Source organism: Mytilus californianus, unplaced genomic scaffold (assembly GCF_021869535.1).
Source record: "Mytilus californianus isolate M0D057914Y unplaced genomic scaffold, xbMytCali1.0.p SCAF_7, whole genome shotgun sequence".
NCBI lineage: Eukaryota > Metazoa > Mollusca > Bivalvia > Mytilida > Mytilidae > Mytilus > Mytilus californianus.
Genome location: NW_026262723.1, coordinates 29,727,775 through 29,754,027, shown reverse-complemented (window position 1 = coordinate 29,754,027; position 26,253 = coordinate 29,727,775). Strand labels below are relative to the sequence as shown.

The window sequence follows — 26,253 nt, the reverse complement described above, 5'->3', positions numbered from 1 at the left end:
GGAAGTTACAAAAATGCTTATTTTTGGCCCCTTTTTGGCCCCTAATTCCTTTACTGTTATTACCATAACCCCCAAAATCAATCCCAACCTTCCTTTTGTGGTATTGAACTTTGTGGTAAAATTTCATAAAGATCCATTCACTTAAACTAAAGTTAGAGTGCGAAAACCAATGTGTCTTCGGACGACGCAGGACGACGCCGGACGACGACGACGACGACGACGACGCCAACGTCATACCAATATACGACCACAAAAATTTTTTTGCGGTCGTATAAAAATTAATAGCAATTCACAGGTGAACACTGTCATTCAATACTTAAAAGTTTGAGAATTTTCCTTGAAATCTAGTCTTTCTTTTTAAGGAGGGGTTATAAATGAATACAAAGTGCAGAGGAAGGAACAAACAAATGAACAAAAGAACAAACGAATGAAAACAATGATTTATTTTCATGGATACCAATTTCCATGGATTGAGGAAAGTTTGTAATTTTTGTGGATATTCGATTTTGTGGTTTTACCAACATCTGCAAACAAGACTCTAGAAAATTTCTACTACATTAAACATTTGAATTGAAGGGTGGTTATAAACCTATACCTACGAAATAAATAATAAAATGCTCCGCTGGGGCGCAGCTTGATACGACCGCAGAGGTCGAACCCTGAACAGTTGGGGCAAGTATGGACACAACATTCAAGCTTGATACAGCACTGAATTTGGATTGTGATTAAATATTTGACACAGCATAGGTTTCTGACACAGAATGAAAGTGGTCTAAGAACTTAAAAATTTTCAATTTACCTATTCATACATGTGATGGACTGTGAAACTCAGATCAGGAGATTGGGAAATTTTGGTCAGGAGATTAGGACTCAGATCAGGAGGTTTTTAATCGACATTAATTTTGTTGTAAATGTAACCGTGTGCTGTAAAAATGGTCTTTTAAAGTGTGTTTTCTTCAACTTTCCAACCAATTTATTATGTTTATAGTACCCTTGTACTTATAAAGTTTCTCCATCTTTATATTCTACATGTTCAATCTAACATTGTTTTTTTCCAGTATGTTCTTTAAATTTTTTACTTCATATTCTATAAAACAATCATTGCAACCAGAACATTTGTTTAGCTGTCTGCAAATAGTTTTTATTTTATTTTTTTTTCTCTTGCAAATAGTTTTTATTTGCAAACTCAGAAATTCATTCTATCTGTAAAGTTAGGGTCATAGTTATTATATAAATTTCAATTTAAGCCTTAAAAGGAAGTATAGAATCCTCAAATAATTTTCAAATTATTATTTTTTTATTTGTCCTATGACATTTAAAATCATTTAATAACCATCCTTTTATGATTATTTGTTCAATTTATATTTTATTTATATTCTTTTAAAAATTTTCATTATTAAAAGGAAAGTAACTTAAAACAGGATAAATACACAGTTTTTGTTACACAATGGCAGTTAGCCTGAGGTAAAAATCGTTGCTTACCAGTATGTTTGACACCCAAGCTGACAAGTGAAGCCATATAATTATGCATGTTAATTGATTTACAGGTAAAATATAACTTCAGGTAATGTCAGTTACACCAGATGCCTGAGATGTTATGTTGGGCAGAAATTTTTCATTCATGAAAAATTTCATACACGGGATTTTTTCAACGGGAGGGGGGGAGGAGACCCCTGAAAACGGGATTATTGTACTCCCGTCGGGAGGTTCACATGTATGCCTATTCAAACCATATCATTATTATTTGCTTTTATATATAAATCAGAAATAACCAATTTAAAATGGAAAATGTTAAAGAAAAAAAAGGAAAAAAAAAATCCCCCCCCCCCCCAATTTTTTGAACCCCCTTATGATTCATCGCCCCCAAACTCAATCCCAGCTTTCCCTTTGTGGTATGGTACCTTGCAGCACAATTTCAGAGAGATTCATACACTTGAACACAAGTTATTGTCTGGAAACTAGAAAAATGCTTGTTTTTTGGCCCCTTTTTGGCCCCAAATTCCTAAACGTTTAGGGCAATTACCCCCAAACTCAATCCCAGCCTTCCCTTTGTGATATGGAACCTTGTAGTACAATTTCATAAAGATCCATACACTTACAAACAAGTTATTGTCATGAAACTAGAAAAATGCTTGTTTTTTGCCCCTTTTTGGCCCCTAATTCCTAAAATTTGGAGACAATTACCCCCAAAATCAATCCCAGCATTCCCTTTGTGATATGGAACCTTGTGGTACAATGTCAGAGAGATCCATACACTTACACACAAGTTATGTCTGGAAGTTACAAAAATGCTTATTTTTGGCCCCTTTTGGCCCCTAATTCCTTAACTGTTAGTACCATAACCCCCAAAATCAATCCCCACCTTCCTTTTGTGGTATTGAACCTTATGGTAAAATTTCAATGAGATCCATTCCCTTAAACTAAAGTTAGAGTGCGAAAACTAATGTGTATTCGGACGACGACGCCGTTTTTTTAGTGTGTTTTAGTTTCACAACATTTGATCTACAACGGGAGGATTGTCCACCTGGTTTAACCTACAACATTTTGTGCCTGTATCAAATTCAGCTATCTGGACAATGTGTTGTTCATTGTTGTTTATCTTTGTATGTTTTCTAAGTTTCAGTGGTTGATGTGGCCATGAAGACTATGATATCACTTCTTTTTTATTATTCCTGTTTATATCTTTTTAATGTTACTTTTTTGTAGTATGTAATAACTAATGGCTCACCAGAGATGAATTTTAAAAAATTTTGCTGAACATATGCAATACTACAAATCAAATTATTTTCACTGATACTTTTATTTTGCATTTAACCCTTTCTCACCCCCAGATTTTGGTGGGGTTCTTGTTGCTCAGTCTTTAGTTTTCTATGTCGTGTTTTGTGTACTGTTGTTTGTCTTTTGGTCTTTTTCTTTTTTAGCCATGGAGTTGTCAGTTTATTTTCGACTTATGAGTTTGAATGTCCCTTTGGTATCTTTCCCCAGTCTCTTTTCTAGCTGATTTTGAGGCAATTTATTTTCACAGTTTTCTAATTGGAATATTTATATAAGGTAAGCTCCAAGTTTTCACAGTTTTCTAATTGGAATACATATATAAGGTAAGCTCCAAGTTTTACATATTGGCAGTGATGCATAATGGTGTTCTTTTTCTACTCGTGAAAGTAGTGAAAGTAAATCGCTGGCAAAACTTAGCTTACAGTATTCAATTTGATAGTGACAGAAAGTACAACATACACTGACCTGTACTCAAATAATACACTATGAATAGAATACATTGTCTCACAAGATAACATTTATTTGTATTAGGCTTACATTTATTTGTACAACGCTTACGAACAGGTAGAATGCAAGGCTGTATCGAGCATTTCTGTCCTGTTTTAAAGCCGAATACAAATAAATTTATATTTTGAGACAATCTATGTTTGTTCTCTTTATACTGCTACATAAATTTACAACTGTTCTAAATGAAATATTTTGGGTAAAAACAATTAATTTTGAAACTGAAGCATGTGACTTAAAAATTCAGCAAACATGTACCCTTATTGATGTCATAAAAATAAAAGTCTTGAAACAGAAACACATTATCAACGTCACTAACAAGGCGAAATACAGTCCATGAAATTCACAAATGAATACATGGTCAATGCAATTTGACTGTGCAAATAGCACAGTTGCAGTATAAACTTGAATAATACATTTTCGAGAGAAATTTTGAGCAAGGTAATCTTAGTATTTGTCATATTATACAGCAAACCTTTTCATCCTGTGTTCGTGCCTGGCCATAGAACCGCAGTGCTTCTTTACAGTTATCAAATTTGTTTCTGTGTAACATATAGGCACATATCATAACACCAGTTCTTCCCTGCAATTATAAATAATATTTCCACCATTTTATACAAAAGGAAATGCCGGTACCAAGTCAGGAATATGACAGTTGTTTTGCATTCGTTTGATGTGTTTGAGCATTTGATTTTCGCCATTTGATAAGGGACTTTCTGATTTGAATTTTCCTTGGAGTTCGGTATTTTTGTTATTTTACTTTTTACATTTATGTATTTTCAGGTAGGTTCAACAGTTGACATTAGGCCATTGAAAATTAAATGCTGGATTCCCCATACACAAACAAATTTTAAAAGATTGGCAAGCAGGAATAACTTTTTATTTTATTTTTATTCTTAAAAAATTCGTAATGGTTCCGCGGAACCTAGTGTCTCGCCTACTTTTGCTGTTAATCGCAGGCTCAACAAAAATGAGGAAAAAAATTAATAAAAATATTCCTCTCTATACTATCTTTTCATTGTAAGTAGCTTCTGTCCAAGTTTGGTAAAAATCCAGGATAGTTTATGAATCTATAAATGTTTTAAAAACTTAAACTGCAGACTGAATGTAATGTTAACTGGAAGAAAAACTAAGTCCATTTATAAGTAAAATACGGAAAAAATGGAACAACATTTTAAATAAATTTCCTTCTAGATACTAGCTTTTAATCATAAACAAGCTTCTGTCCAAGTTTGGTACAAATCCAGGATAGTTTAAGAAAGTTGTTAAAATTTTAAAAACTTTAACCACAGAGTGAATGTAATGTTAACTGGCAGAAAAACTAAGTCCATTTATAAGTAAAATACGGAAAAAATGGATTTTTTTTTTTACAAAATTTACTTCTGGATACTATCTTATGATCATAAACAAGCTTCTTTCCAAGTTTGGTAGAAATCCAGGACAGTTTAATAAAGTTATTAAAATTTCAAAAACTTTAACCACAGAGTGAATGTAATGTTTCCTGGCAGAAAAACTAAGTCCATTTATAAGTAAAATACAGATAAAATGGAATTTTTTTTTTACAAAATTTACTTTGGAATATTATCTTATGATCATAAACAAGCTTCTGTCCAAGTTTGGTAGAAATCCAAGATAGTTTAAGAAAGTTATTAAAATTTCAAAAACTTTAACCACAGAGTGAATATTTGTGGACGCCGCCGACGACAACAACAACAGCGACGACAACAACGATGACGGAATTTAGGATCGCTATGTCTCGCTTTTTCGACAAAAGTCGAAGGCTCGACAAAAAGGAACACACAGTTTCCTGTAACAGAGAATTTTTTCTTAAACAACGGGAAATTTTTGAAAAGTAACTTTTGTTTGACATTATATCTTGATCTACAATGTGATATAAGCTTTTTCAAACTTTTAAGAAAGATAAATGGAACACCTTTTAAGAAATTATCAGACAATTTAATCATCATTGAAAATTGTCTCAAAACAAGATTCTTGCTCTTTTTTTTCGTCAGTAAAAAATTGACCCGAACGGTAAAAACAGTCTGAAAGGGCTTAGGGTAAACCAACAGTCTTTTTTCGAGGCCTTAGCTTTGACTTAAAAAGAATGCTATGAATTTTAATTCCACTGTACAGAATTTCTGGGTTTTAATTGTTGAATTTGTTGAAATCAGTGTAAAACCAGAATGCATATGTTGTCCTGCTAAAAAATTATCGATAAACAAGAAGTAGGTATACATGGTATAGGACAGATCCAAAGAGTTCTCACACCTTACAACACACTACCAAGCTGCTGACCAAATATAATGTCATTCGGTTTATTAGTACCTAAGACGAGTGTGATGGGAATATTTGATGGATGAACAGACGAACAAAATAGAAAGAAGGAAAAGGTATAGTTCTTGGAAAGTGGTGGTCCTAAGGTTTTGCATGTTTTGACCACCAAAATTATGCAAATAACAAACACAATTTTGTTTTTTTGCAAAAGAAATAATACTGTAAATTCAGAAATTATTGTGAGGTTTTTACTAATGTAAATAATGTGACTGGGTGAGAATCGCAATTATCAGAACTTGTATTCTGATATAAATCCGATACATATTTAACTGTATGCATATTTTCTGGAAATCGTCATAATGAATTTGGCATGTCAAGAATCACAAAAATAAATGCACGCAATAATGTCTGAATTTACAGTAGTGAGGACCAGCAGATTTTCTTCAAAGAATACCAGGCCTTTCATTCATAAAACTTCACTCAGTTCTCGGGAGTACAACATTTGTGCTCGAAACACGAAATCCAGTATTTTGATTGGTTGATTTCTGAGTCTGAGTACAATAATCGTGCTCGAAATTTTATGACTGTAAGCCCTGATAAAATAATATTTCAAGAACTCTGACAAAGTTAATGTAAAACAGATTGGGACTATAATAACAACAGCTTACTTTTCCTGCTTTACAATGAATGGCTGCTATGTTATCCTTGTCTTTCTTCAACCATTCATCCAGGTCCTCACAGAAGGGTTTTATTAGCTCTAATCTCGGTGGATTGTGGTCCTCAAATGGATAAGCTACAACTCTACCATGGAATCTGTCAGGGTCGTAGGACCTTTCTGTACATCTGAAAAGGGTAAATAACATTTTAAATATTTGACCTTGAAATCTGTCAGGGTCGTGGGACCTTTCTGTACATCTGAAAAGGGTAAATAATGGCATAATGCTTTAATACTTGACCATGTAATCTGTCAGGATTGTAGGACCTGCTGTTTAAACTAGGGATAGATCTAAAATAGCATGATAAAAACAATTAACCTTCAATATACAAAAAAATATCTTGATTTAAATTGGTGGTTCACCTATACCAAATAAATCAACAAAAATTAGCAACCCACTTACAATAATGAATCCACAATGTAACCAACATCAACGAGACAGACACCCAAACACCACAAAAAACAAAGAGACAGCCACCCAAACACCACAAAAAACAAAGAGACAGCCACCCAAACACCACAAAAAACAAAGAGACAGCCACCCAAACACCACAAAAAACAATGAGACAGTCACCCAATCACCACAAAAAACAACAACAAGATAGCCACCCAAACACCACAAAAAACAACAAAGAGACAGCCACCCAAACACCACAAAAAAACAACAAAGAGACAGCCACCCAAACACCACAAAAAACAACAAAGAGACAGCCACCCAAACACCACAAAAAACAACAAGACAACCACCCATACACCACAAAAAACAACCACTAGACTTTTAGAGGTCAATATAAGGACTTTATAAAACAGACATTTATTTGATGTCCAGACTGAAGTCACAACATTTAGTAAAGGAAATTTACACTGGATAACATATATATATATATATATATATATATATATATATATATCTATTACCAATAATTAAGAAGTTTTTGACACCATTTTACTAAATGGTCATGGACCTATCTAAATATTTGAGGTATTTTCATAATTCTTTTAAATCCCATGGTCGCCACTGGGTATTATGACAATAGGTCTGAAACGTGCCAAATTACTTCACATGTATACATGAAAAAGGTAATTTATAGTTTGTCTTCAGATTTTAAAGTAAAAAAAATATTGATTAAATCACTGATATTATATCAATTCTTTTGTTCAGTACAACACACGTTGTTTAGGGTTGTGATTGGTAATAACCTTTTACCAACAATTATGTCCCCAGTCTGAAGGTACAATTCTTTGTTTATTTAAAAACAAAAACTGGTGTTAATGGCAGATCTAAGATGATTTATATTAAATCTATTCATAGTTAGTCTAGACTTCTTTTATTTATAGTTTGTTAGTCCAATGACCAAGATTTAAAAAAGGGGATAGTTGATATCTCAAATAACTAGTTTGCATTCACAACATATCCATGTGCCTGTCTAAAGTAAGGAATCGTATAAGAGCTTGTTTCATGTCATATCTCATTTCACTAGGCTGTCAACGCTGAGGTTGTGAGTTCGAACCTTGCACATAGCAGGTGCATTCGACTCCAATCTTTTTTTTACTAGGATTGTCAGTTTATCCTGCCGAAGGTCAGTGGATCTCTCCAGCTTCCTCCACCAATAAAAACTGACCGCCAATAGTGCTGAAAGTGGCTTTAATCACCAATCAATCAACCAATCAATTCATATCTGAATGTGATTTGTTACTTGAAGAGATCTTTCATTGTTTTTGTCATTTCTATTCACTACTATTTTGAACTCATGACAATTTAATGCTTGACATATTATTTAGTAAGACACATGAAGAATGTATGTTGCCCTCTATATGTCTTCTGTTTATATTTGTTGTTAGGTTGCTGTCTAATTGACAATTACTGACATCGTCACAGAGAATTTAATGAGTGAACAGTTACAACTTCTAAATTCTTCGTCAAAAAATTTTGTAAACAGCTAATTTATAAATATGACCATTATAATCAACGATCATTCATGTCAACACAGAAATGCTAACTTCTGGGCTGGTGACTTTCTTTTCAATTCAATATCATTTGGGTCACAAATCTTCTATGAAAATCATCATTAGAAAATCATAAAATACATCTCTATTGAACACAGTCTGCAATCTTAAATTTTACTTCCATTAAGGAGATTGAAGATGAGGTAATTGACACAGTTTTATAAAAAAAAAGTCTGCATACAAACACAGTATTACAGAAACACATCCCACTTACACAGATTGCTATACCTAAGTACTAGAAGTTCACTGACCTAAATAAATCTTTTTATGGTATTAAAATATTTACTGTTTATAGCTGTTGGAGGGATTTCCGTTTGTTCTGAAGAGGATAAACATGTATTTAAAAGAGGCCCTAATGAAATAGGTCAGGTGGTTCATCATGCAGAAAAAGCGGAGCAATCTGGCAGATTAAATTTGTCTCATCATGCAGAAAAAACGAAGCAATCTTGCAGATTAAATTGATGCTAATGACAGTATGATTTAGTTTGTGACTGATTTTATAATATGTGGTCATTTAAATCCTACTTCAGATTGCAGTAGTGAATTATATCATTTGACTTGAACTATTGCATCAAATCGTTTTGTAATTTATAAATACACTTATTAAACTTAATAAACTAAATTCAACTTTTGTACTTATTCTTTATCTAACAATGAGTGTACTGGGGATCATTATCATATTGTGTGGTATTTATCTTCTCTTAAGCATGTTTGTGTCTAACTGTATTTTGTTGGTGAGGTCTATTGTTTAGTAAATTTAACACTGTCATGACTGTCAGAAACATAAGCATAATTAGACTGAGAAACAAATGTCCTATTGATCTCACACAGTTCTTGTTTTTTGTCTTGATTTGTATCTTTTTAATGGATTTGTGATATTTGAACATCTATAAAACTACTGTTAACTCTAATTTTAACATTCATATTGGCAATAATGAATTGTATCATTTGACTTGAACTGTTGCATCAGAACGTTTTGTACTTGTTCTTTATCTAGCAATGTGTGTACTGGAAATAATTATCATATTGTGTGGTATTTATCTTTTCTTAAGCACGTTTGTGGCTAACATTATTTTATTAGTGACAACTATTGTTTAAGAAAATATAACACGGTCATAAACAAAAACATAAATAGACTGGGAAACAAATGTCTCATTGATTCTCTCACAGTTCTTGCCTTTGCCTCGATTTGTAACTTTTTAATGGATTTGTGATATTTGAACATAGATCTATGAAACTACTGTTATCTCAAATTTTCAGCCGATACATCTTTACATTCATTTCATCAATAATGAATTGTATCATTTGACTTGAATTATTGCATCATGCAGATCGTTATGTAATTTATAAAATTATAAATTAACTATTCAAACTAGATTCAACTTTTTGTACTTGTTCTTTATAGATAGTAATGAGTGTACTGGGGATCATTATCATATTGTGTGGTATTCATCTTTTCTTAAGTACGTTTGAGTCTATTTTGTCAGTGACGACTGTTGATTATTAAATTTAACACTGTCAGAAACAAAAGCATAAATAGACTGAGAAACAAATGACCCATTGATGCCCTAACACAGTTCCTGTTTTTAGCCTTGATTTGTATCTTTTTAATGGATTTGTGATATTTGAACATCCATAAAACTACTGTTAATGCCAATTTTCACCTGTTACATCATTAAACATACATGAGATCTCAAAAAACATGTTTAACCCCGCCGCATTTTTGCGCCTGTCCCAAGTCAGGAGCCTCTGGCCTTTGTTAGTCTTGTATCATTTTTAATTTTAGTTTCGTGTGTATAATTTGGAGTTTAGTATGACTTCCATTATCACTGAACTAGTATACATATTTGTTTAGGGGCCAGCTGAAGGACGCCTCCGGGTGCGGGAGTTTCTCGCTGCATTGAAGACCCATTGGTGGCCTTCGGCTGTTGTCTGCTCTATGGTCGGGTTGTTGTCTCTTTGACACATTCCCCATTTCCGTTCTCAATTTTAAAATCAAGAACTCTTCAACTAAGTAGTGAGTACATCATTTACTTGAGGTAAACAATGACACAAAATAGAAGCAAATATTAATAAAATGCTCCGCAGGGCGCAGCTTGATACGACCGCAGAGGTCGAACCCTGAACAGTTGGGGCAAGTATGGACACAACATTCAAGCTTGATACAGCTCTGAATTTGGATTGTGATTAAATATTTGACACAGCATAGGTTTCTGACACAGAATGAATGTGGTCTAAGAACTTAAAAATTTTAAATTGGACATTCACCTATTATGGTCCAATATCCAAAATCTAAATACATGGTTAGTTTCAGCATATCAAAGAACCCCAAGAATTCAATTTTTGATGACATCAAACAAAGTTTAATTTTGGACCCTTTTGACCTCAATGTGGACAAAGTTGATAACAGGCCTAAAAATCAAAAATCTAAATACATGGTTAGATTCAGCATATCAAAGAGTCCCATATATTCAATTTTTGTTGAAATCAAACAAAGTTTAATTTTGGACCCCGATTTGGACCAACTTGAAAACTGGGCCCATAATCAAAAATCTAAATACATGTTTAGATTCAGCATATCAAAGAACCCTAAGAATTCAAATTTTGTTAAAATCAAACTTAGTTCAATTTTGGATCCTTTGGACCTTAATGTAGACCAATTTGAAAAAGGGAACCAAAAATTAAGAATCTAAATACACGGTTAGATTCGGCATATCAAAGAACCCCAATAATTCAATTTTTGATGAAATCAAACAAAGTTTAATTTTGGACCCTTTGGACCTCAATGTGGACCAATTTAAAAACGGGGCCCAAAATCCAAAAACTTAATACACGGTTAGATTCAGCATATTAAAGAACCCCAAGAATTCAAGAATAAAACCCCATTGAAATTGGTCAAGAAATAAGCAATTTATACGAAGTATCTTCTTTTGCACAATACTGTGCAATTGAATATTTCTTGCTATTGCGCAATACTGCACAATTGACAATTTCTTGCTATTGCGCAATATTGTGCTATTGGATTCTTGCTATTGCGCAATACTGTGCAATTGAAGATTTCTTGCTATTGCGTAATACTGTGCAATTGAAGATTTCTTGCTATTGTGCAATACTGTGCAATTGAAAATTTCTTGCTATTGCACAATACTTATTATATAATAATTCACACATCCTGTTTGGTGTGTATCTCCTACCATATCATTATTATTTGCTTTTAAATATAAATCAGAAATAACCAACTTAAAATGGAAAATTTTAAAAGAAAAAAAAAGGAAAAAAAGAAAAAAAAGGAAAAAAAAAAAAAAAATCCCCCCCCAATTTTTTGAACCCCCTTATGATTCATCACCCCCAAACTCAATCCCAGCCTTCCCTTTGTGGTATGGTACCTTGCAGTACAATTTCAGAGAGATCCATACACTTGAACACAAGTTATTGTCTGGAAACTAGAAAAATGTGTTTTTTGGCCCCCAATTCCTAAACGTTTAGATCAATTACCCCCAAACTCAATTCCAGTTTTCCCTTTGTGATATGGAACCTTGTAGTACAATTTCAGAAATATCCAAACACTAACACACAAGTTATTGTCATGAAACTAGAAAAATGCTTGTTTTTTGCCCCTTTTTTGGCCCCTAATTCTTAAATTTCGAGGCAATTACCCCCAAAATCAATCCCAGCATTCCCTGTGTGATATGGAACCTTGTGGTACAATTTCAGAGAGATCCATACACTTGAACACAAGTTATTGTCTGGAAACTAGAAAAATGTGTTTTTTGGCCCCCAATTCCTAAACGTTTAGATCAATTACCCCCAAACTCAATTCCAGTTTTCCCTTTGTGATATGGAACCTTGCAGTACAATTTCAGAAATATCCAAACACTAACACACAAGTTATTGTCATGAAACTAGAGAAATGCTTGTTTTTTGCCCCTTTTTTGGCCCTTAATTCCTAAAATTTCGAGGCAATTACCCCCAAAATCAATCCCAGCATTCCCTGTGTGATATGGAACCTTGTGGTACAATTTCAGAGAGATCCATACACTTGAACACAAGTTATTGTCTGGAAACTAGAAAAAATGCTTATTTTTTGCCCCTTTTTGGCCCCTTATTCCTCAACATTTTGGGCAATTACCCCCAAACTCAATTCCAGCTTTCCCTTTGTGATATGGAACCTTGTAGTACAATTTCAGAAAGATCCATACACTTACACACAAGTTATTGTCATGAAACTAGAAAAATGCTTGTTTTTTGCCCCTTTTTTTGCCCATAATTCCTAATATTTTGAGGCAATTACCCCCAAAATCAATCCCAGCATTCCCTTTGTGATATGGAACCTTTTGGTACAATGTCAGAGAGATCCATACACTAACACACAAGTTATGTCTGGAAGTAAAGAAAATGCTTATTTTTGGCCCCTTTTTGGCCCCTAATTCCTAAATTGTTGGTACCATAACCCCCAAAATCAATCCCAACCTTCCTTTTGTGGTATTGAACCTTATGGTAAAATTTCATAGAGATCCATTCACTTAAACTAAAGTTAGAGTGCGAAAACCAATGTGTCTTCGGACGACGCCAGACGACGACGACGACGCCAACGTCATACCAATATACGACCGCAAAAATTTTTGCGGTCGTATAAAAACTAATGGGTTCAACAACTTCCTGAATAGAAGCTTGCATCATTTAGGCCAGAAACAAATGAGTCCTTACTCAATGACCATTGCTTCCATATATAAGTGCACTATTTTTCCTTTACCAGTGACTAGTGTCATATAAAGGCATATCATCTTGTGTACAAAAAATTGTTTGATTCAAAAAAAAATTTCAACAAAAATTGCTTTGGAAGGAAAGTGATAAAAAATATATGTTTTTAATTGAAAATTAGGGGGAGAGGCAAAAAAAATAAGATGTCGGTGCCTTAATGATTTATTGTTCATTACCCAGAAAAACAATTCAGAGATAAATAAATGGGGAATGTGTCCATGGGACACAGATGATGCTCCCTCTTGCATATCATATAAAGTTATAAAGGGACATACCTGAAGAATGGTAAAAGTGACTCTACCCAAATTTGTACTTGATCTGAGTTTTGTAGTAATAAGTATTATGTATAAGTTTCATGACATTTGGTAGAGGTAAACTAAAGATGGAGAACGAAAACGAAAAATTCAGCAATTTTTCCATTTGTAAAGGGCATAACTCTAGAACGGTAAAATTGACGCCACCAAAATTCAAACTTGATCTGTGTTTTGTGGTAATAAGCATTGTGTATAAGTTTCATAACATTTGGTTGAGGCAAACTAAAGTTAGAGAACTGAAACGAAAAATTCAGCAATTTTTCCATTTGTAAAGGGGCATAACTCTAGAACGGTAAAAGTGACGCCACCAAAATTCAAACTTGATCTGTGTTTTGTGGTAATAAGCATTGTGTATAAGTTTCATAACATTTGGTTGAGGCAAACTAAAGTTAGAGAGCGGAAACGATAAATTCAGCAATTTTCTATTTGTGAAGGGGCATAACTCTAGAACGGTAAAAGTGACGCCACCAAAATTCAAACTTCATCTGTGTTTTGTGGTAATTACATTGTGTATAAGTTTCATAACATTTGGTTGAGACAAACTAAAGTTAGAGAACGGAAACCAACTTCCGGATGTACGGACGGACGTACAGTCGGACAAGGGTAAAACTTAATGACCCCTCCACTACGGTGGGGGCATAAAAAGGCAACCTATCTGACCTACTGGTGTATGATCAGCATTGTTGTATATTTTTTTTCAGGGAAGTAGGTGTTGAGTGTTATATGGCCTATTACACTATCCAATATTTTAGATAATTTCTTATTCAGTTTTATGTATGATCAAACAGAGAGACAGACGAATTCTTTATCAGTGTACAAGGCCTATGCTCACATGCCCCAACCCAGAATCTACACCTGTGTAAATTGGTTGCTGGTCACATATGTTGTTTATTTAATTCATCTTTCCTGATTCAAAGAATATAATACTAGTATATTGTTTGTAATTTATTGATTGCATAATCGACTACATGTATCACTTGTTGTCGTACATCTAAGGTAAACAACATTGTTCCTTATCTATCTTATTTCCGATGAGGATGACCATTTATCAATTGTTGTTTTACGTGACTTGGACCATCTTTCCTTAACCATTGACTCATATTGCACATATAAATAACTATGTGTACAATGACCATTGATTACTATTTAGTGTTTCTTTCCTTCTTTCCCTAATCAATCATGTACAATGTAGGTAACTTCTGTGTAGACAAAATCAGATTATTGTTATTAAAGGTCATGAAGGTCACTGACTGAATATCTTCTTTGTTTACCACAACAACAAAACATCACAATTTATTCATTTGTTTATTGAAATAGTTGAACTTTTCTGAAACAGTACATTAATGTAGAAATAACTACATTATTTGTCGGCAAAAAGTTTTGTGTTTAAAGATATAAGATATTTATTAATTCCTTTTCGTGGTTTTGCAAAAGTCTGCATACAAGCCTATAGAAAATTTGTACTTTAATGAACATTCAATTTCGTCCATTTCACTTTTACCCACTAAATCCACACAAAAATGGTATCCCACAAATATTGATGAATACACAGTATGAGACAGCAATCTAACAATAAACCCAAAATATAACTTGTTTTACCCTCCCCCCTCATCCCCCTTACATGTTCTTTTACAGGAATTCTTCTTAGGTGTTCTTTTGTGTTTTTGTCCTTTGGAGAATATGGGGTTTGTTGGCTGAGTCTCAGTTATAGGAATAAGATCTTACTGTAATATATATAGACACCTGTCTTTTATTGGACGAATGTATGTTGACTTTCAGATATTTTTAAATTGTAAGTTTCCAAAGATGGAATTAGTGGGCTTAAGGGGACCTGTGCCCTTCCTTCTAAAAATGTATTTATAGTATATTTTTCTGGTTTATGACTGCCTGCAACTCTAAAACCTCTTAAAAGTCTTGGCTATGTACAGTCAAACTTATTTACACTTGACAACTAATGATATTCATAATTGCAATAAATATAGAAATAATATCACACAATTTTCTACATAACTTTTTGTATGTTCAGATATTTACTGTTGATTTATTAATATTCGTGGGATACCAATATTCTCGGATTTCGTGTGTTTAGATTATCAATAAATTTAGATGTTCAATGAAGTGCCAATTATCTATAGGCATGTATGCAGATTTTGGTAAAACCACGAAATCAAATGTCCACACAAATACAATTGTTCCTCAATCCAGGAAAATTGGTACCCATGAAAATAACAGAATCCAGAGTATGACATTTCAGTTCCTTTATTCAGCAGTATATTGTGTCTGCTGCTGCCCAGAGTTCACAAAGGTCAGAAGTCATCAATTAAACACTGGTCGGATCAATAAAGAAATATTTTTACAAAGCCATATACATCCCGTAAGATTTTTTTAATTCTGAATTTTATCATTTTCAATTTGAGTGACTAATGAAATTTTTTTCAGATCAGTAAATATTATTTGTCGGTCAGTTTAACAATTCATTTCCTAGCCAGTGCAACTCCACTCAAAACTTCACTATTTTCAATATTTTCTCCATTATCATTTTTCACATTACGTCACAAGTAAAACTTGAAATATATTGAACAATTTCCTTTATTATTATTTTTCAAAAGGTTCAGAATTCAATATTTTCTTCCAAATCATGTTACAAGTAATTCTTGAAATTTCAGACTAAAACTCATTATTTACATTAAAGTGTTATATATTATACTTTGTGACTAATATATATTCTATTTAATAGTACTTTGTGTTATATATACCAGTCAATAATGACCATATAAGGTGTTTACACCTGAATGTTTATTACAGTTTACTTTAAAGGTAATTCGTCCATTTCTATCAGGTGATACCATAACAAAAACATGTTTTTGTTTACACTTTTTAATGGTATACACAGTTTATATCTATTTTCTTTTCGCCCAAAATACACCAAATTAACATAACCTGATTTCAATATCGTAAAATCATAAATTTTTGTGTGCATAAAAATTTACTTATACAATTTTTGATAAACAAACCAAAAAACCAAAATATTTGAGATAATATAATAAGATTTCAAGATTTCACTGCATGCAAAAAAATTTTGAAAAAAATGTGAAATAACCTGAAAATAGTAGATATTCTTATGCTTAATTTAACATCAGTGCTCTGACTCTTAATAAAGTCTTTGGTATGACCCTGCTTGAGTCAAATATTAGACATGACCACCCCCATCCCCCTCTTACCACCCCAAAAGTGATCCAAACTCCCTTAAAGGACTAACAAGCAACCACATGACCACCACTATATGGAAACATAGTAATACATGCATCAATAATTTGATAGTTGGCAACTGTAAGGGACTTATATTTGACATATATGTATATATATTCTTAGAAACATACGTTTTTATAATTAGGTCAAGATTAATCAAATTGTTTACATTTCCTATCAATAATTTGATAGTTGACAAATTTAAGGGACTGCAATGTTACATAATTGTCTATATATTCTTAGAAACATACGTTTTTATAATTAGGTCAAGTTCAATCAAATTGTTTACATTTCCTTATGATTGATATAAAAGGCAAAAATTTTAACACAGATTGGTTGAAAAAAAAACGACACTTAAGTGTGTAACATCTTTTTTTTTTTATCAATATTTACTAGGGAATCATAATTAAATGTTTGATAATCTGATATCATCTAAATTGATGCATACAACTTTAATGTCTGATCACAATCATGTAGTGTTTTCTAAATTTTAAATTAATATAATTCCCTACATTAAGTGAGTTAATTTCGTTGAATTTGTATAAATTTACAAAAAGCATATTGTTCTATCTGTAACTTAACTAAAAATAATTTTTTTAACATTATAACAAACTACCATGGTTACCATTGGCAAGTCTGGTTCATTACTTACTTCTGCTGCTGCACTGTTAGTCCCCAAAAGAAGTCCCTAAGCATGGGTCGTAATTAATATGTACTTTTATCAGATAAATTCTCCCCTCCCCCCTGTTTGAATTTGTGTGCTTAAATAGCTCTGTACATTCAAATATATTTAAGAAACTGTATACCTATATTTTCTTTTATCCAAAACCAACAAGAAAATATTGCTACATTTACAGAGATTTCAGTGACCTGATCTCTGATGTTAATATATATAGTATATAAGCAATATTCTATTCAGAAAAACATATAAATAAACACCTACAGCAAATACAATGCAAGGAGACAAGTCACTTATATAAATTCCAGGTTGTTTTTGCTGTACAGATTTCAAATCTTTTCCAGTAATGCAAACTGCTCAAGCAATACAATATCATCTTGAAAATCACACAGAAATCATTAGTGAAAGTTTTAAGAATCCTTTTATTTAAATTTAAAATTTCTTAAAAGGACTAGCAACTCCCTTCATCATCATCGTAAACATTTGATACCCAGTCAAAAGAATGTTTAATAAAAAGCCTCACAAAATAAAATCTTTATCTTATCAATAGTTATGTGTCGATTGGTGAAATTTACAAAATTTCCATTTCACATAATGTTTAGTAGTTATGAAATGTATTTTGTAATCATCAAGTTTTCAAAAGACCATGTGGATTTCTAGTTATCTATTGAGAAATAGTTCACACATGTCAAAGAACAGCTGTTTATACCTTGCCTTTATATAACAAGACTTTTAATCTCATGTTAAAGAACCTCAAAGAACATCTTCAACTTTTTCTTTTTTTGAATAAGTTCCTAACAACTATGTCCATTGAAGGCAGATTGCATCAATCAAAAATAAAAAAAATTGAGAGGTATAGGGCAATTACAACTTTTTGTACAAGACAAAGGGCAATTTAATTAGGTAAATTTCATTATTTATCATGGAAAAGTGTCCTTATAATAAAAAAAATTTGTAATGTTGGCAAATTTATCAAGTGAAAAACTTCATTAAGATTCCTCACTCTTTCCTAAAATCTCCTTGTTGGGTCTTCACTTCTTCCTGTTCAGCTGTCAGGGAAACGTCACTATTCCTCAAAATTATAAAGTGGGGTGACCCTTGAATTGCCTTTCTAATTTAGTGAGAAATATAAAAGGGAAATGTCATCCTTTTTCCTGGAAAAAAAACTTTAAAACAAATGTAATATTATCATACATCAAAGACAGAGTTGTATAATAACTCATGAATAATGCAGTTCTAGATGTACATCCTTGACTCCTAAGCACAACACTTTGATTTCTTTTTGTTAATAGAAATGCAGCGTTGATTTTAAAGTGGCACCTTAGTCTTGTGAAGCTGGCTGATTTTAGAATGATTTCATAATCGATTTAACTTACCATTAAAATCCTTATAAAAACTGTGCATTATAAAAGATTTAAATTTTTTCTATCAAAAATATAATTTGTATATAAAAAAAGAAAAATAGAATAGATACTTAAGAAGAAATCAAAAATAGTAAGTCCAAAAATAAAACAGATGACACCACATCAAAAAAGTAAATGAACAAAAAGACAAAAAAAAAAAGATTATAAAATGTTACACAGAAAACTAAATATTGAGCAATACGAAGCCCACCAAACCTATCCAACTGAAAGAGCATCATACACCATTAAATTTTTTTTTCAAATTTTTTTTATTTACTACATGTACTAGCGCAGAACAATTGTACCATGAACGTACATGTATGATGGAAAGGAGGGTATCAAACCCTATACACTTTTGTCAAAACCACAAGCAATGGAACAGTACTATAAAGTATTGCTGTTCTTCATCCTAACGTCAGTGAAGCCTTTAACACCACCTTGTATAATGCATTTAAATGGATAGTGAAATGCTGTGTAGGATAAATTTTGCAGTAAAAATGCCTTCAGTAAAATGAGCGAAAATTTGGACTTGAAAGATTCTGGAATTATATTTTACATTTGAAATAATCATGGAGATGTTGGGTATATATGTGAATGATGCAGTAACCTAATGACAAAGACATATATGTATGTCATACTTTAAATGGACCCGGGTCTAAAAAAAGTTGAATAAATATAACCGAGACTATGATACGTGTGTACATGTAGATCTGCAATTCCCAAAAGGAATGATTGCTTGATTGTTGGTATTTAACACCACTTTCAGCACTGTTGGCTATATCGTGGTTGTCAGTTTTTATTGGTGGAGGAAGCAAGATTGCCCTGAGAGAACCACAACCTTTGGCTAGGAAAACTGACAATCCTAGTCAATTAAGATTGGAGGCAAACACACATGCCACATGTGTGCCAGCTAGCCCCCTCCCCAAAGGATATAAACAATAAGATGTAGAGGCAACCATTGACGAAATTCCTGACTTGAAACATATATATATGAACATGTGACAAGGTAATAGTCAGTGTATGTTTAGTCACTTTATTACTCTGTTACTTCCCTTTTAATTTGAACAGATAAATAATATAAAGTTCACAGAGAAATGTCCTTTAAAAAAAAATGGTCATACAAAGTACTTAACCTTGAATGACATTGGTGTGGATATGCAACTGTTTATATAAACATAAAACTAACAAAACAGGGAAATAACTTCCATTAAAATCTTGAAGTTTTAAAACAATATGTGCTTGGCAATATACATGTACAATTCTATTGATGAGTTCATGACCCAGTTATTTCTGAGGTCAGTCAGAACATTAACATATCTGGAACTTGACCAATATACATAAAAATGAGGCCCAAAAACTACAATTACATACATGTAAAAATATGTCATTATCCATGTCTTAAATCAGGTGGTTATTTAAACTAATCATAGGAAAACAATATTGTGAAATCTACATTTAACAGAAATGTATAAATATGTCATCATTATCCATGACTTAAATTGGGTAATTATTTAAACTTATCCTAGGAAAACTGATTGGCGAAATCTACATTAACAGAAATGTACAAATATGTCATTATCCGTAACTTAAATCAGATGGTTAGTTTACATAATCAAAGGATATCCTGTGCTAATTTTCATGTTGATTTCGGCACATCACTCGTCTATTTCCTCTCAATTAACAAGAAAAATCAAATCGATTTCGGTCAACTCAAAAAATTTCCCTAAACTTATCTTACCCACAAATCTTCAGCTGGGGACTAGATCAAAAGTTTCTCCCTTTAGCTCTCTTACAAGGGACTTTCTCAAAGGTTACAATTTATAATGTATGCCATGTGGGTGGGCCAATACTTTATCATAGTACATGTAGTAATGACATACAATTAAGGTGTTCTGAGGTCTATATATTTGTAATTGAAGTTGTCATCATGAATTTTGTGGACATAGGATTATTTCTGTTGTGTTGAGGAAAGAATAACCAACTTTTAAGGTCTTTTTCTTTATATTTTTTTTAATTCTTTTCAATTCAAAAGTGAAAGTAATTAATTTCTAACTTTTGGATAATTTTAAAAATATGTCCTGAATGAGTATGCATGAATAATCTGATTTTGACTATTTTTTGCAAAATAAGTCTTTAACAGAGTTTATAAAACAGTCCCAACTATTAGTACTTGTCCATAGTACATGTATGACCATTTGGGAATTTAGGCCATCTTAAAAGTTTTGACAGATTTCAGTCCTCACTTAACCATGAACATGTGGACCTGTAGCTTGCTCAGTAAGCACTTTTTTTCTGGCTTCGGGATTTTGATGATTTAAAGTGTGAGACATGTTTCACTGACAACCAGGAAGTAAAAAACAACCCTAAAAAAATTTATTCATATTCTAATTAAATAAAATCTTCAAATCTAATTTGACCTATAAATGTACATGTACTTATATATTGAAAAGGTGTGTTATGGTAACATGTGGTTACTTAGGAAGTAATTCTTCCTTTTTTATTTCCTACAAAAGTACTTCAAAATATAAACGATTCTTCCTTGTTCACTTTAATTATACATTTACTGTTTCAATATCTGTTTGACAACTTCTTTGAAATCCTATACCTATCAAAAGAAGCTTTCAAGTTTTATCTGAACCCGAAAGAAAGTTATATTTATTTATTTTTTCATATATTTCCTTAAAATGGGCATACCGGTATGAGAGGTAAATATATATAAATGACATTAAAGTGTACCAGAATAAAATAAAAATAATCAATTGAAAGGAACACTTGAATAAATAAATGGGGAATGTGTCCATGGGACACAGATGATACCCCCGCTTGCATATTATATAAAGTTATAAAGGGACATAACTGAAGAACAGTAAAAGTGACACCACCAAAATTCAAACTTGATCTGTATTTTGTGGTCATAAGCATTGTGTAAGTTTCATAACATTTGGTTGAGGCAAACTAAAGTTAGAGAACGGAAACCAATTTGGGACATACAGACGGACAGACAAGGGTAAAACTTATTGCCCCCTCTGCTACGTCAGGGACATAAAAATAAAGGGGTACATAAACATAATAAAATGTTAGAGCAATACCTTACTTTGATTGATTGATTGATTGTTAAGTGTTTAACACCACTTTCAGCACTCTTGCTTATATTATGGAGGCTAGTTTTTATGGATTTGGAAAGTCAGAGCCAACCTTTGGTAAGATAAATGAGGAATGTGTCCATGGGACACAGATGATGCCCCCACTTGCATATCATATAAAGTTATAAAGGGACATAACTGAAGAACGGTAAAAGTGACGCTACCCAAATTTGAACTTGATCTGAGTTTTGTGGTAATAAGTTTTATAAAATTTGGTTGAGGCAAACTAAAGTTAGAGAATGGAAAACAAAAATTCAGCAATTTTTCCATTTGTAAAGGGGCATAACTCTAGAACGGTTAAAGTGACACCACAAAAATTCAAACTTGATCTGTGTTTTGTGGTAATAAGCATTGTGTATAAGTTTCATATCATTTAGTAGAGGCAAACTAAAGTTAGAGAACGGAAACAAACTTTGGGACGTACATACGTACGTACAGACGGACAAAGTGTAAAACTTAATGCCCCCTCCGCTACGACAGGGGCATAAAAACTGTCACTCTCAGTCAATCAAGATTGGAGTCAAAACACACTTTGCCAAAAGCCAGGTTCAAAGTCACAACCTCAATGTTGACATGCTAGTGATCATTGTAGTTGATCTACTTAGACCACTCGACCCCTGAAGACCCCTACATAACTTTGTACCTATGAGAGAAGTAGAACGATGGGTATTTAGGAGACATACTTCATAGTCAATAACACATGTACATTTTTAAGTTCATGTAACAGTGATGCAATGTAGTTTGAGATCATCTAAAAGTTAATGCACTGAAGTTCTGAAACATTTTTTTTAAATTATGCAATTTTGACCTAAAAAGACAAGTGTTCTTTAGGACGAAAATAAAAATACTAGTATGTAAGTCAGTCTGCACATGCTATACCATGTCAATCAATATTTTGACAATTTTTCATGATCACAAAGTTGACCTGAACAAGCAGCCCTAAACAGAATTAACAGTATACATAACATCATGGGGGAGGTGATAACATGATAGGGAAAGGGATAACATGATAGGGCAGGCAAACTCTTCACAGAGGAGGCGAAAACAGTCATACATTATTTTTTTGGCCTTTTGTACAATAAAGAAGTTAAATACTTACAGATTATATACTTTGTAGTGGTCTTTATGCTTTGTGTCTAGAAACCTGTAAAAAATATCAAAACACTGTATACATATTTATTAAAATGTAACTTCTGTTTATTGTGAAAGAAATGAAACTTTTCCACAGAATTATTTGCAATTTACCTGGTGTTTTAAACTTTTGTCAGTTCTTTTGTCCTGTTGAATAAATACAATAGCTATTATTATACTTCACGTTAAAATGACAAATTTCGATTGGCTAATACGAGGGAGATAATTTACTCTATCCCATTGCTGAGCAGGAGACAATTTTTTGAATGTCACCCTCTCGTGAAGACCAATCAAAAATCGATAATCTAAAGGACAATGAATTGAAATTACATCAAATAATTAAAGACAATACTCAATTACTACGTTTTGGCTCAGAACTTTTTCAAAATAAGTCAAAATAAGAAAATGAAAAAATTTTGCTTCACTTCTGTTGATTTTTCTAATACCTGTAACGTTGTTATGTACGTGACGTCATAGTAAAATACTTTAAATTTAATATTCAACAGTAAAAGACAATAATGATAGGATTTTCAGTATAACAAGTATTCTGAGAGTATTGCATGGCAATACAAAGTCCCCTACCGGTTAAGAATTCATTGTACTGGAACAAAATGCTAACTTGATCTATAACTTGTCATGATGTAAACTATATAACAAATATCAAGTCAATATCTTCAAGCATGATGAAAAAAGTGTGGAAAACTGATTATTAGAGCGAATTTTCTGTCCAAGGACCATAACTCTGCACAAAATCATCAGACCAGAACAAAATTCGAAATTGATCTGTAACTTGTCATGATGTAAACTATATACTAATTATTAAAACAATATCTTCATTCATGACAAAAATTAGTGTGGAAAACTGATTATTTGAGTGAATTTTCTAAGTCCAAGGACCATAACTCTGCACAAAATCTTCAGACCGGAACATAATTCGAACTTGATCTGTAACTTGTCATATATATACCAAATTACAAATCAATATCTTCAAGCACGAAGAAAAAAGTGTGGAAAACTGATTTGCCAGACTGACGGATGGACAGACAGACGGACAGAGTGCAAACCTAAAGTCCCCTTCGACTTCGTCCCTAGGGGACTACTGTGGATTCATTTATTTTCGTGTGTACCAATTTTCGTGGATTACAGAAAACTTGCATGTTCGAGGATATTTAATTTCGTGGTTTCGCCAAAGTCTGCATACAAGCCTATAGCAAATTTGTTATTCGTTGAACATTTAATTTCGTGGCTCGCCTGTACCCACGAAAGCCACGAAAATTGGAATCCAACGAATAATAATGAATCCACAGTAATAAATTAAATAACACATAGCTGAGGTGATAGAGCAGATTGGTACCCCTCCAAAAAACATTGTCAACCTTGGCTTCGCCTCAGTTGACAATGTTTTCTCGGGGTAACAATCTGCTCATAGAAAACATTTAAGAAGGCCTTAATTCAAACATTGTCCTTTTCCAGTTTTTATTTTGTCAAACACACAAAAAAAAACAATTTTAATTGGAACAATGCTGAAAATTTTGTCAGAAATCTACTATTAATGTTTGAAGCAGACAACAAAATGTAGGATCCCTATGTCTCACTTCTGAATGTTGCAGGCTAGACAAAAAGACCCCCATCCTTAAAATAAAAAGTCAAAATTTTGTATTTACTTACTCAATAACATCGTCAATATGGTTTCTGTAAACTCCCTCCAGCTTCTCTGCAGGAAATCCCATGGCTATAATGTTAGGATAGATGTCTGAATCACAAGTTAAGGAATTACATCTCTACAATATATCTACCTACTTCTTATAATTATCTATTATCTCTTGGATACAAAAACATCAACAAAAATCATATTGTAAACATGATATACATCTATTAAATGCAAATAAAAAAGCTAAGATATTCAAAACAGTTATATTGTATATTGGGGGGCGGGGGCAAGGGGGGGGGGGGGGGGGGGGGGGGGGGGGGGGGTATTTATGCAAAATTCTAAAGCCAATCTGCATATAAATAAAATATAAAAATAAGAAGATGTGGTATGATTGCCAATGAGACAACTCTCCACAAGAGACCAAATCAAACAGAAATTAACAACTATAGGTCACTGTACAGCCTTCAACAATGAGCAAAACCCATACCGCATAGTCAGCTATAACAGGCCTCGAAATGACAAATGTAAAACAATTCAAACGAGAAAACCAAACGACCTAATTTATGTACAAAATAATGAACGAAAAACAAATATGATACACAGCAACAAACGACAACCACTGAATTACAGGCTCCTGACTTGGGACAGGCACATACAGAATGTGGCGGTTTAAACTAGTTAGATGGCGCCAAACCCTCCCCCTAACCTGCATTTACTGGAGGAGGAAGCCATAGCTTACTGAAAGAATCTCTATTGATTTTGAATATAAAGCAAGATTCAAAAAAAAAATGCGCACCATTAAATTCTCTTCACAGATGCAATTTCTTAAGTGTATCTTAAATTTTGTACATGTGTAAGTCTTTCCTCATAATATTTTACAGTGATCTTTTCAGTGTGTTCTTGCTTTAAAATGCAAAAAAATTGTACAAAACACAACAATATTATCTGTTATTTTTTTTAAATGCATTGGACAGTGCTCTTGCTGGCTCAACTGTACTTAACGAGATAAAATGGTATCTAAGCTTGTACATATCATAGACTAAATAGAATATTGGCCATGAATGGCCATGGCTTTCTTAAATTATTGACTTCAATGAGGGGATGGCACGTATATAATCATTTCCCAACCCTGCTTTTTTGTAAATTTTTTTCACTTCTCATTTTTTCCCCTTCTTTCTTCCAGGTCCCAAAAAGCGAGTCATCCCCCTCTTCAATTTCAAAATGTTTTTTTCTAATAATTATGACAATTAAAAAGAACTGCAAATACTGGTATTAAATACATCACCCCAAAAAATGGGTTAAAGTAACCTTGATAGGATAGAAACTTGAATGTAATATATTTTTAACCCTAAAAAGTTCATTTATAAATTGCCTTTTTGAATAAATGTCTTAGCTTACATGTATATGAGTACTGTCTTCTCATTGAGAGATCTAATTAAGCTGTGTTTACATAAACCCTTTATTTTTCATTCATCATGTTCATTATTTTTACGTTAACCATATTTTCTCATCTTTGAAGTTGAGTATGAATGAAATCTTTATTGCACGTGTCTGCAGAAGCCATTCAGAACAAAGATGCAATTTTACAGAAAATTAATAATTATATCTCTTAAAATTCTACATAGAAAATGATTGTTACTAAGTATA

The 26,253-nt window shown here is 32.6% G+C and overlaps 1 protein-coding gene across 2 annotated transcripts in view; it reads right to left on the bottom strand.

Moving 5' to 3' along the window:
* Positions 1–26,253, bottom strand: part of LOC127708001 (phosphatidylinositol 3,4,5-trisphosphate 3-phosphatase and dual-specificity protein phosphatase PTEN-like) — a 57,788-nt gene that overhangs the window by 24,295 nt on the left and 7,240 nt on the right. For both annotated transcript variants that reach the window (XM_052212786.1, XM_052212787.1), the window contains 4 exons: positions 24,624–24,708; positions 22,924–22,968; positions 6,222–6,396; positions 3,755–3,862 (listed from right to left, as the gene is read on the bottom strand). In XM_052212786.1, the coding sequence (XP_052068746.1) occupies positions 3,755–3,862; positions 6,222–6,396; positions 22,924–22,968; positions 24,624–24,708 (413 nt within the window). The remainder of the gene's footprint in view (positions 1–3,754; positions 3,863–6,221; positions 6,397–22,923; positions 22,969–24,623; positions 24,709–26,253) is intronic.